This window comes from Odocoileus virginianus, chromosome 28 (genome assembly GCF_023699985.2).
Source record: "Odocoileus virginianus isolate 20LAN1187 ecotype Illinois chromosome 28, Ovbor_1.2, whole genome shotgun sequence".
NCBI lineage: Eukaryota > Metazoa > Chordata > Mammalia > Artiodactyla > Cervidae > Odocoileus > Odocoileus virginianus.
Window position 1 is genome coordinate 39070139 of NC_069701.1, and position 10964 is coordinate 39081102.

At 56.0% G+C, this 10964-nt stretch overlaps 1 protein-coding gene across 2 annotated transcripts; it reads right to left on the bottom strand.

Annotated features, from left to right (window-relative positions):
• Positions 1-1066: 1066 nt before the first annotated feature.
• POLD4 (DNA polymerase delta 4, accessory subunit) lies at positions 1067-2865 on the bottom strand. Of its 2 annotated transcripts, none has more exons than XM_070457721.1 (4): positions 2567-2865; positions 2231-2320; positions 1910-2046; positions 1067-1562 (listed from the first exon to the last, which is right to left on the bottom strand). In XM_070457721.1, the coding sequence occupies exons 1-4, from the start codon at positions 2661-2663 to the stop codon at positions 1293-1295; spliced, it is 594 nt and encodes a 197-aa protein (XP_070313822.1). In that variant the 5' UTR covers positions 2664-2865; the 3' UTR covers positions 1067-1292. The 2 variants fall into 2 exon arrangements, with proteins under 2 accessions (XP_070313822.1, XP_020743437.1); XM_020887778.2 differs by having other exon boundaries at positions 1443-1562; positions 1910-2021; positions 2567-2864.
• Between the last annotated feature and the right edge of the window lie 8099 nt (positions 2866-10964).

Sequence of the window (10964 nt, forward strand, 5' to 3'; positions counted from 1 at the left end):
TGTCGGAGAGCCTCCCCTCACAGCCTCTCTAGCACCCTTGGCACTCTTTGTCCTCTCACCCTCATTTTGCCCAGCACTGACCACTGCCTGACATAATACTTATGTGTTTGTCTTTGTCCATCTCCTCACCACTAATAATACCCCCAGAGGACCTCTTGAGTCCAGCACACAGCAGGTGCTCAGCAGCCAGGTGGGGCGGGGGAGACTCGAAGAGCCTAGTGCACATGGCCCCTAGTCTCTGCACCACCACATACTTGCTGGTACTTCTGAGCAACTCTGTACAACAGTCTAGGCTTCAGTGTCCTATGTAAAACCTACTGTGAAGATGTTTTTGGAAACTTAGAGATAATACATTCAAAGTACTTGAGGCATGGTCAGTGCTCAATAAAATGGGGACTAAAAAGACCACTTGGCTGCCCCCTGGGCCTGCTTCCAAGGAATTAATAGTTCTGTCTCTGGCTGCCACAGGACAGAGAGCTGAGGCATCACATGAAGGTGACACCTTATAAGCACTGATTCCATTCTCCGTGTCCCAGGGTCCCCTAAGCATTGTCAATACAGCCAGTTGTCCTCCATCTCCAGGACCTGTCAGTTCCCTACCGAAGCTCCTCAGATGATGGCCATCTCTGAGCAGGTCCTGCAGGTTGAAACCCTCCCCCAACCCTGCTTTGGAGCCAGCTGGCTCCCAGTGGCAAGTGGAGGTGCTTGCTGGGAATGTGATGTCTGTATGAACCTTATAAGTGGGCCCATGGGTCCTGCTCTGACAAAGGACCCATTTTTGTGAGTTAGGCAGCACTGGGCAGGCTAGGTGATGGGTTCAGTGGTTTTTTCCTGGCTGGTCGGTGAAGGTGGCTAGAGTCGTTCTCCTGTGCACCACCAGGGGGCGCCAGAGGTTGCCCAGCGCTTGTAAGGACCAACGGTTGTTTTTTTTTGAAGGTGTCTCTCCTTCCTCTTTGGTCTCCGGTTAGGAGGGGAAGAGACACAAACACCTTGCAGGACAGCACTGTGCTGGTTCTCAGCCACCTGTCAACAGCCCAGGCAGGGCCCCATAAAGAGACTGGTCAGGTTTCCAGGCTCAGAGTTCTTTATTGATAAGCACTAGTGAACCCCTTGCCCTGTGAGCTCAGCCAGTTCTGCCCCCAGGCTCCTAGCCTGAGGTGCGGGTGCATCTTGGCCTCTGAGGTCATCTGCCTTCTGCCGGAGTCTGGTTCTGCCCAAAGCTGCGCCTGATTTGCCACATTATGCCAGGGACCACAGGCTCCAGGTCAGGGGTGTGGCAGGCTTCAGAAGGGTCATGGCCAGGCCCTTGTCCTCAGAGACCACTCTCCGTGTAGGGGGCACCTGGCTTCCGCAGTGTTGATTCTCAGAGAGGGCCCTGGAACCCTGCTGGTTAGACCTCCAGATTCAGCCTCTTTCCTTCCCTGTGAGCCTCTTTTCTGCCAAATGTTCTCCACGGCAGAGCTGAGCCGTGGGGCAGCAACTGGCTCTGGCTTGTGTCCGGTTCTCAAGTAGCAGGCGGGAGGTCTTCGGTGGCGCGTCAGAGGGGGTAGAAATGCCAGAGGCTGTGCAGGGGGTTGGGATGGAGGGAAAACCGAGTCAGTGAAGTCTCTCCACTTGCTCTCACCAGCCCCAGCTCTTGGCCACAGCCTAAAGTCCTTGGCCAACCTTTGAGCATGAAACAGTTCCTTACCCTTCCTCCACCATTAGCTCAGAGATAAGAATAACATAGGCAAGCTTCTGCCTCCTGAGCCCAGCACCTTGTAGAACCTTCTTGCCTGCCCAGTGATGATCCCCAAGGCTACACCTACTTCTCCCGAAGGTCAGGACAGCCCCCATCCGGGGCCAGCAGGCTGGTGGTACCTGAAGTCCCTGCCCGACCCCCCAGAGCTCTCCCCGGCTTGTCTCTGACCTGCACTGGAAGCGGGGATCCCCGGGGTGGCTCTGCAGCACCTGACGCACTTCTGGGGGAGGCTTTAGGCCCATCTGCTCTGCCCGATGCCAGCGCTGCAACCGTGTGATCCCTGTAGGAGTGGAAAGGAGACAGGCCTCGAGGGGGATAGGGAAAAGTCCAGGCTAGAGAGTATGTTTGGAGGGGTGTGTCAGGACCTGCACACCCCCCCATCTCAGGAGGCGGTGCCCAGAGGGTCTAGCAGGGGCTGGGGTTGCTTGGGAGATGTGTGAGTGGCAGGACTGGCTCCTGGATGTGCTCTCCGGCCTACGGGGCTCTCACCTGTGCAGGGCCCGTACTGCCAGGCCAGGTCAAACTGCCTCAGCAGCTCCAGCTCCGCTTCATCCACGCTCAGGGGTAGGGGCTCTTCCCCTGCAATGATATGCTGTTCCTCAGGCCTGCCCAGGCCTATGCCCTGCCGGGCTGGCCCCCTGCGCCTTGCCTCACAGCTGACCCACGGTTCCCCAGCCCTCACCGCCCCTCTGCCTCTGCTGTCCACTGGTGTAGGAAGTAGGCCGGGTGTCGGAAGTAGAGGACATACTTCACTTCCCCTTCCACTTCCCACGTCCTTTCATGTCCCGCGCGTCCACTCCTCCCGCCCTCCCACATCTCAGAGACCTAGCTCTGGTGCCAACTCCCCCTTGCTGTGCCCAGCGGAGCCCTCCCTCCGCTTCACTACAGGGTAGGAGTCAGTGATGAGCCGTTTCCGGCCCATGGCGGCCACCCAGGCAGGCAGAGGCGGAGGCGACTGCCGGGAAGGAGAGGCAGGCCAGCGGGCACGAGAGAGACAGCTGCTGAGAGAGAGCGAGAGAGGGCTGGGGCCAGAGAGCGAGCCTGGGGCCAGCGATGGGCAGACGGACGACCCAGACAAACAGCAAGGAAGTCGGAAGGTTCCAGGGAATGACGCGTCTTCCCCACCCCCGCAAGCATGAGCGAAGAACTAAGCCAATGAGAGGCCGCCTCTGAGGGGCGGGGCCTGGTCCCAGCCAATGGCAGGCTGTGAAGGCAGGGGCGGGGCAGTTGATGCAGCTGTGCTCCGGGGGTGGGGACCTGTCACGATGCCCCAGACAGCACCACCTCCTCCAGCCACCCTCCACTGGTCTGCAGTGGGTCTCAGGGGACTTACAGAGCGTTATCCTTGGCCTCTCACTTCCCGTTTTCCCTTCCTAGGCAAATGTTCTTTTCAGCCTCACTAATCCCCGTGGCAGGTCTGTAACTCCCCAGAGCCCAGCGGGAGACTTCCACTCCCGCCCCTTGGCCCAAAGAGCGTTGTGGGGGCAGGTCTGGAGGTCCGGAGAGAGTTTGGGCTAATCCAGACCCCTTCCCTGCTCCCACCCCGCCCCCACGGGCCCCAGGAGACCTGGCTGGCTGGAAAAGCCCAGGGGTTCTGAAAGCTCCTTTCTCACAGTCTGCGCCCAGAGATACTGCTCACTCTTAGTCCAGGCGAGTGCTTGCCTCTTCAACTGTCCCGGGGTCCCACAGCCTGGCCCTGCCCGCCCTCTGTTCAGGAAGATTCCACACGGTGCAGGAGGCCAGAGTGTGTTTGGACCCCTAGTCCTGCGTCAGTAAAATCTGTCCCAGTGTGAGAGTATAAGCAGAAAATACCAACAATAAACCTAACACTTACACAGTGTGCCAAGTTCTGTCCTGAGCACTTTCCCACATATTCTCTCAACTAAAATAGACAGAAATGATTCTTGAAAGTAGGAAGTATTGAGGACTTCCTTGGCAGTCCAGTGGTTAGGACTCGGCGCTTACACTGCAGGGTGAACAGATTCAATCCCTCTTCTGGGAATTAAGATCCCACAAGCATCCCAGTGCAGCCAAAATAAAATAACAGGAAGTAGGAAGTAGGAAGTCACAGGCATGGTGGGGCCCTGATGAAACCATTGTCCTTCTGTGTCCCCCAGGAGCTCACAGGCCAATAGGCAAGCAGACAGGCACACAAATGGCAGTGCAAGGATAAAATTCCTAACAAACTAGAAGAGGAAGACAGGGTCAGAAATGTGTTGTACTGTGAGGCTGGCTTAGCACTGGAAGTCCTCCTGGAGGAGGTGGGCTGCAGTAAACAGTGTCTCTCAATTCTCCACCCATGACCTTTGTCCCTTGGGCTCCTGTCATCGCTGACTCACCCATGTACCCGCCTCCTCCTCACCAACTTCCTGGCAGCAGGCAAAAGTGCTGGCCAGTGGGAGTCTGGGAATCAGTGCAGGGCCCGGCCCAGCACTAATCGCCCTCCACAGATCCCATCCGGTTCTTCCTCCCAGGGGCACAAAGACCTGCTCAGGGGCTTCTGCTTCCCCCTCTCCCACTGCTCTGGGGTCTGGGCGCTCTGTCTCAGGAGGAGTGTGGGCACAAGGGAGGAGAACAGTCCACCAAAGAGGAGGCGCAGGAGCAGGAACAGGCCGTGTCTGCAGGGGCCTCCTCCCGCCTGGCTCTCCCCATCCCTTCCTGGAGGAAGAGGAGTGGAGGAGTGAGAACTCCTGGGTGCACTGCGCGGAGCTGGAGGGCCCTTCCCTGCTTTATTGTTTGGGCTGGGCCGGGTCTAATCCCCACATCTGCCTCCTGGACTAAGTGGGGCCTGCACGGAGGGAGACAGGGACCCTGCTGTGGCGGGGAGGAAGACAGGGAGGCCTCTCCACCAGGCGTGGGAAGGGCTTTGGTGTGGGGTCGTCAGGCAGGGCGCACTCCAGGGAGGGGTGGTGCTCGGGCTCAGCGGGTCTGACCACCCCTCCCCAGAGGGCGTGTCCGGAGGTGCTCGGCACCCACTTTCTGAGCCCACAAAGCCCTGAGGGAGTAGGGAGCCATGGGTGGGGCAGACCCCTCCTCATTCCCAGTCCCTCCCACCCCTGAAAGCTGATAGCCGTGGGGCCCTGCCACCGCCCAGGGAGCGTGAAATGGGGTATGCGGCTGGGCGGCCACAGCGGCTCCTACTGCTGCCTGAGCTAGTCCCCCTCCCCTCTGGCACCCTGGCTGGCTCCATGAGCACTGTCTGGGTCATCCCTGCCAGCTGCCCCCAGCCCTGTCTGGTCCAGGCCCTGCTAGCCTGCCCTACCCAGCCTGGAAGATGTCTCCCTTGGCCTTCGGCTTCTCCCAGTCCAGGTCACCAGTTCAAGTGCAGGCACCCTAGGATGGGCTTTCCGGCCTGGAGTTGAGCAAACTCTCCACAGGCAGTGTGGCCCCCTCTCCTAGTCACACAGCAGTGGGCTCAAGCCCCAGGGCCTGAAGTAGTTGGCACTCAGGGGTTTGGGGGCCATCCCTGTCCAGTTGGCATCTTTGCCCAACTTGGCATCTGGATTCCTAAGCTGTCAACTGGCAACTAGGCCAGACGTCTGCCTGCCCGTCCTCAGGTGTTTTCCTTCTTTGCTCCCCAACCCTGTCTGCCTCTTTGGCCCTTCCTTCCTGGAACCTCTATCCCTACTCAAGCAACCTCCTGGCCTAGCCCCAAAACTGCTGTCCTGGGGCCTGTTGCAGTTCAGGCTTCAGGCTGGAAGGCCAGGCCAGAGGTCTGACTTGGGGGCTGAATTCTCTTTCGGGGAATTTCCTGAGACCCAGGTGTAGGTTCCTTGTCAACCCTGATCCCCAGAGGCTAGTGATGAGACTAGCAGGAATGACCTCTACACCTTGGCCTGGGAACACTCAAGGCCCTTGCCTCACGGCCAAGTCCAAAGTCTTGGGGGAACCCAACAGAGAAAGAGAGAAAAGACCTGGAATAGGATCCCAGCACCTTCCTGAGGGCTGAGGCCTGCCATTGACTGCTCTGAGGGGAAGGGGGATTAGGCCTGGCTTAGCTCAGACAATGTGGCAGGTTGGGGGGCCTCAGCACTGCACATGCACCCGAAGAGCCCCTTCCCTCCCCACCCCCAACAATGAGGCCTTTGGGGAGGGCCCATCAGAGCTCAGAAGGAGGGGCAGGTGGAGAGAGGGAAGCAGCTGCCTGGGGCCAGTGGGGCGCAGCCGCTCTCCTTCCCTCTCCAGCACCCCTCTTCCTCAGGCCCTCAGGCCCTGCCACCCACCCTGAGCTGGAGATTCTGGGCACCAGACTCACAGCCCTGAGCCCCGTTTCCCACTCTGTGGGGCCAAAATTCTTTCAGGCAGCTCCTCCTGGTCCCTGCTGACCCTCTCAGACATCCTCCTTCCTCCTGCTCCAGGTTCTCTGGAGCCTCATGGGCTTCAGGAGCCTGGGGGAAGGCAGACGTTCCCCTGGGTCTGAGTTTCTGCCACTGGATGTCTCTTCCGCCCTGTCCCCACCAGCCCATCCAAACCTCCCTTCCATCACCTCCCATTTCACCTTGGCCTTCCCGGTGAAGTCCTAGGGAACTTTGAAAAGGGGCCCTTCTGTAAATCCATGGCTAATTCATTTCAATGTATGACAAAAACTACTGTAATGATGTAAAGTAATTAGCCTCCAACTAATAAAAATAAATGGAAAAAAAAATTAAAAAAAAAAAGGGGGGGGGACCCTTCTGGCCATTCCTCACCTTGACCACCAGGTGTCAGACTTTGTCCAGCTGGGAGGAAGGTCCTCCTTCACGTCCATCCCATCAGCCTGGCCTTGTGGAGATGAGGGCCAGGTTGGGAGGGGGCCTAGAGGTGACCTCTGAACTAGGAAGGCTGAGAGACACTGAAGGCTGGGGAGAGGGCTGTAGCTCTGGTTCTAAAGCTCACAGTGACTCCCTCACTGCCCCCACCTCCACCCCCACCCCACTGACGAGGGCTTTGTCCACTGCTGGGAAACTGGGGAAACAGGCTGAGTCAGGGTGCTCAAGACTTGAAGGGACAAAGGCAGGGACAGTTGTGGCTCCAGAGAATAAGGGGGAGTTGAGAGGGAGCCACCCGTCAGAGCGCTCAGCTAGGCCGGGATCATCGCCCTTGCCCTCTAGGTTAAGAGGAACAAGGGCCTCCCTTGGCCCCCTCCACTGTGGCAAGTGGGTGAAGAATATGTGTTTGTGTGAGAGCGGGTGCTTGAATGAGTCTCCCCACATACCAAGGGGGACCGAAGTCCTAGATATGGGTCAGCCTTTGCAAAAGCAGGAAGCTGGCAAAGCATGACTACCCTTCTGCTACCTCCCAGCAGAGTCTACTATACCCGCTCCCCCACCCCGAACGTTGCCTCGCCCAAGTCACAGTTCTCCATCTGGTAGACATCCTCTCAAACACAGGTGTGTTCACAGGCACCCAAGATGGGGGTGAGATTTCTTCTTCATGTGCTGTTGGGGGTGGGGGGTGACAGGGAAGAGGGCCTTCTCTCCTTCCCTCCCACCTTCCCTAGCCTTCCTAGGGATAGAAGGAGGTCTAGAGGTAATGCCCTCCCCCCCACCCCACCCCGTGGTAACTGCAGGGCCCTGTGTTTCAGGTTCTTAAATTGACCTCTGCCTCCCTGGGCCTCTGCCTATCAGTTCAGTTCAGTCCCTCAGTTGTGTCCGACTCTTTGCGACCCCATGGACTGCAGCATACCATGCTTCCCTGTCCATCACCAACTCAACTCATGAGTTTACTCAAACTCATGTCACTTGAGTCGGTGATGCCATCCAACCATCTCATCTTCTGTCGTCCCCTTCTCCCGCCTTCAATCTTTCCCAGCATCAAGGTCTTTTACAGTGAGTCAGTTCTTCGTATCAGGTGGCCAAAGTATTGGAGTTTCAGCTTCAGCATCAGTCCTTCCAATGAATATTCAGGACTGATCTCCTTTAGGATGGATTGGTTGGATCTCTTTGCAGTCCAAGGGACTCTCAAGAGTCTTCTCCAACACCACAGTTCGAAAGCATCTATTTGGCACTCAGCTTTTTTATGGTCCAACTCTCACATCCATACATGACCACTGGAAAAACCATAGCTTTGACTAGATGGACCTTTGTTGGCAAAGTATTGTCTCTACTTTTTAATATGCTGTCTAGGTTGGTCATAACTTTTTTTCCAAGGAGCAAGTGTCTTTTAATTTCATGGCTGCAGTCACCATCTGCAGTGACTTTGGAGCCTGAAAAAATTAAGCCTGTCACTGTTTCCACTGTTCCCCACTCTGGCTATAAGATCATACTTAAGAGGTGGAACATGAGATAACCAACGACGCTAACTAATGAAGGTAACCAGTGAAAATTCATCACCTCTCCTGAAGCAACTGTGCATGGAGAACCCATGACAAACCCATTCACAGAAAAGCCTGATGAACTGTGGTTTGTCAGAAGCTGCCTGCCCATGGTCCACAGGGCCAAACCCGAAGGAAAGACTCAGCCCTGATGTCATAGTAAGGAACTATTTGGGGGAAAATGCCCTTTCTGGCTGGGTTCTCCTGTGTCCACTGCCTGCCCCCTGCCACCATTTCCCTCTGCTCCCTGCCCAGCACCCCTGCACACAACTCACCAGCTCACAGCCACTCAACATGCACTCTCTAGCCCTCTAGAGCCTCTCACCCCTTGATTCTCTGCCATTCCTGCCTTGCCAGTTCTCAGCCTTGGGAAATAGCCTCTCTTCACTCTGTCCGCCCTCTCTGGCCGCCTCTGGCTCGCTAGGAAATGTCAGAGAAAGTCACAATCCTTCCGATGAGTCCACAGCAGAGAAGTGTTGGCTGACCTAACTGTTGCCCCAGCAGACCTTTTGACTCTCCCCTGCCTGTCCCTGATTCCATCCCCCAAACCTCTCAGTCCTTCTCCCCCACCACCCCCCACACAGCAACAACATGTCCTGACCTCCTGCAGGTAAAAACACCCACAGCAAACCACCCAAGCAAAACACCTCCCGTGATCCTGCCGCTCGCTCTAGATATTCCCTGTGCCACTAAACTCCGGAGGGAATAGGTTTATTCTTCCACCTTCCTTCTTACCACCTCCTTCTTTAATCTCACAATTCAGTGTCTCAACTGCTCTTGCAAAGGTGGCCTATGACTCCCTGGTGACCAAAGCCAGTGCAGTTTCTCCCCACATCTCCTCTCCAATCTCCTGGGGCTGCCTCCTTGAAATGCTCTTCTCTTGGCTTTTCACGTACTGTTGTCTTGACGCTCTTCAAATCAGATCATCAAGTACTTTATCATTGTGGGAAAATGCTTCAAGCATACAACAGTGAATACACGGTGGAGCCTGCCCTCAAGATACTACCTGGTTAAAAAGGAGGTGGACACAACCAGCCCTGGTCCTGCCCACCCTCCAGGAACAGTGTCAAATCCCCCTCAGGAGCACCCGCTGTGTCCTGGGTGCTGGGAATACTACAGAGACTGCAGACCCCACTTCCTCCCCAGTGGAGCTCACAGACCAGTAGGGCCCTCGCCCGCCTGGATGCCATCACTCCTTCCTTCCAATAGTATTTCGCCTGCGTCTTTCTGCACTTAATCAAATTCTGCCTTGGATTCTAGCATTTGGCAGAGGGTGGGGATGGGGCGGGGGCTGGTCCCTTTTCCTGGATCGTTTCGTTCCACACGCTAACTGAACACCTTTGGGCTTGAGCTTGAGCCTGAGCTGTGTGCTGGAGAGGGAATTGGGGAAGACTCGAATCTGCCCCCAGGAAGCACACAGTAGGAGGGAAGCACCTTCCTTCAGCCTGCATCCTGTTTAGCCCCTTGCCTGGTGCCTCACAAAACAACCTCTGCATGGAGACAGCCCAGAGGCCCTTTTCTTTCTATCTCCTTAGGCTGGCGGGTGGTGGGACCTGCAGGTGTCCCTGGTCATGCCTGGACCCCTCAGGGTGGGTGTGTCCTCCCCACTTGGGTCAGGTGATTCAGGGACCTTTGACAGCGCCCAGCTCTCCCCTCCCACAAGCAGGTTCGTGGCTCCTGCACCTGTACTCCCAGATCTCCTGCTTCCGGTGACTCTGCACTTGTCACCACCTCCAGGGTCTATCTGCAAGGGCAGGCTTCTGTGCTTTTGTTCCTTATGGGTTCAGGCGAGCCCAGTTTCTTCCCAGAGAGATTGCAGGCTCTATAAGGGCAGCAGCCAAGTCGGGTCCTGGCCTCCTTTTGGCGTTCCCACACCAGTTAACACAGTGATGGGCAGGTAATTAGGTCTTCAAAATATCTGTCAACTGGTTGACATCACCCTCATTGTTACTCCCTTCGTTTAGGGCACTGTCTGCAAGAGACCCTGGTAAAATATCCCCGTATTACCTGGGAACAATTAGCCCATTGATCCACCCAGCGGCTCTTCACCAGAGTATCCTGATATGCTGACCTCAGTCATCTGTGACTATGGATCGTTGGTGCCTCAGCCAGGCATCTTACCTTCATTGTGTCTCTTATCCCTTCCAACATTCTTATAAGGGTGTTAATTTTACCCATTTTACAGATGGGGAAACTGGACAATAGACAGCTTTAAATCATTTGTCCAAGGTCACCCAGCTGGTAGGTTATGGACCTGGAATTTGAGCTTAGGTCATCCTCGACTGGGGCTTCCCAGGTGGCTCAATGGTAAAGAATCTGTCTGCCAAGCAGGTGACGAGGCTTCGATTCCTGAGTTGGGAAGATCCCCTAGAGAAGGTAGTGGCAACCCTCTCCAGTATTCTTGCCTGAAAAATCCCATGGAGAGAGGAGCATGGCAGGCTACAGTCCATAGGGTTGCAAACAGCCAGATATGACTGAACAACTAAACGACAACAACATCCTTGAACAGCATCTGTCTTATTTGCTTGCATTGCAGTGTGAGTTGTTCTCTGTCCTCTATTAATTTTATGTTGAAGAGCAAAGTGTAGAATCACAGCTGAGGCTTGTGACTTGGCCTCTCTGTCGCGCTTCCTAGGGGATGAAAAGTATCTATAAGGTGAGGGTCACTGCAGGGGGGCTCGGACAGGCAGCCACAGGTGGGGGTCCTGGGGAAGCTGAGGGACCTGGAGAGAGTGCCAGAGGGCAGATAGACAGCTTTGCACAGGGACAGACCTATGGGACCACTAACGCGATCCAGGGGAGTGAGGTGAGCAAAGGGAGCAAAGGCCGGGAGGAGGAAGGGAAGCGACAGAGGGGAAGATACTTGGGAGGACTGCTTGGACAGCAAGGAGATTAAACCAGTCCATCCTAAAGGAAATCAACCCTGAATAC

Bases quoted from the DNA above. Each gene is read 5' to 3' on its own strand.
- POLD4 (XM_070457721.1), bottom strand. From the start codon at position 2,663: ATGGGCCGGAAACGGCTCATCACTGACTCCTACCCTGTAGTGAAGCGG. The intron at 2,047-2,230 runs GTGAGAGCCCCG...ATCCCCCTCGAG, and splicing joins GCAGTACGGGCCCTGCACAG to GCCTGTCTCCTTTCCACTCC. The intron at 1,563-1,909 runs GTCAGAGACAAG...CCCCCTGCACAG, and splicing joins GATCCCCGCTTCCAGTGCAG to CCTCTGGCATTTCTACCCCC.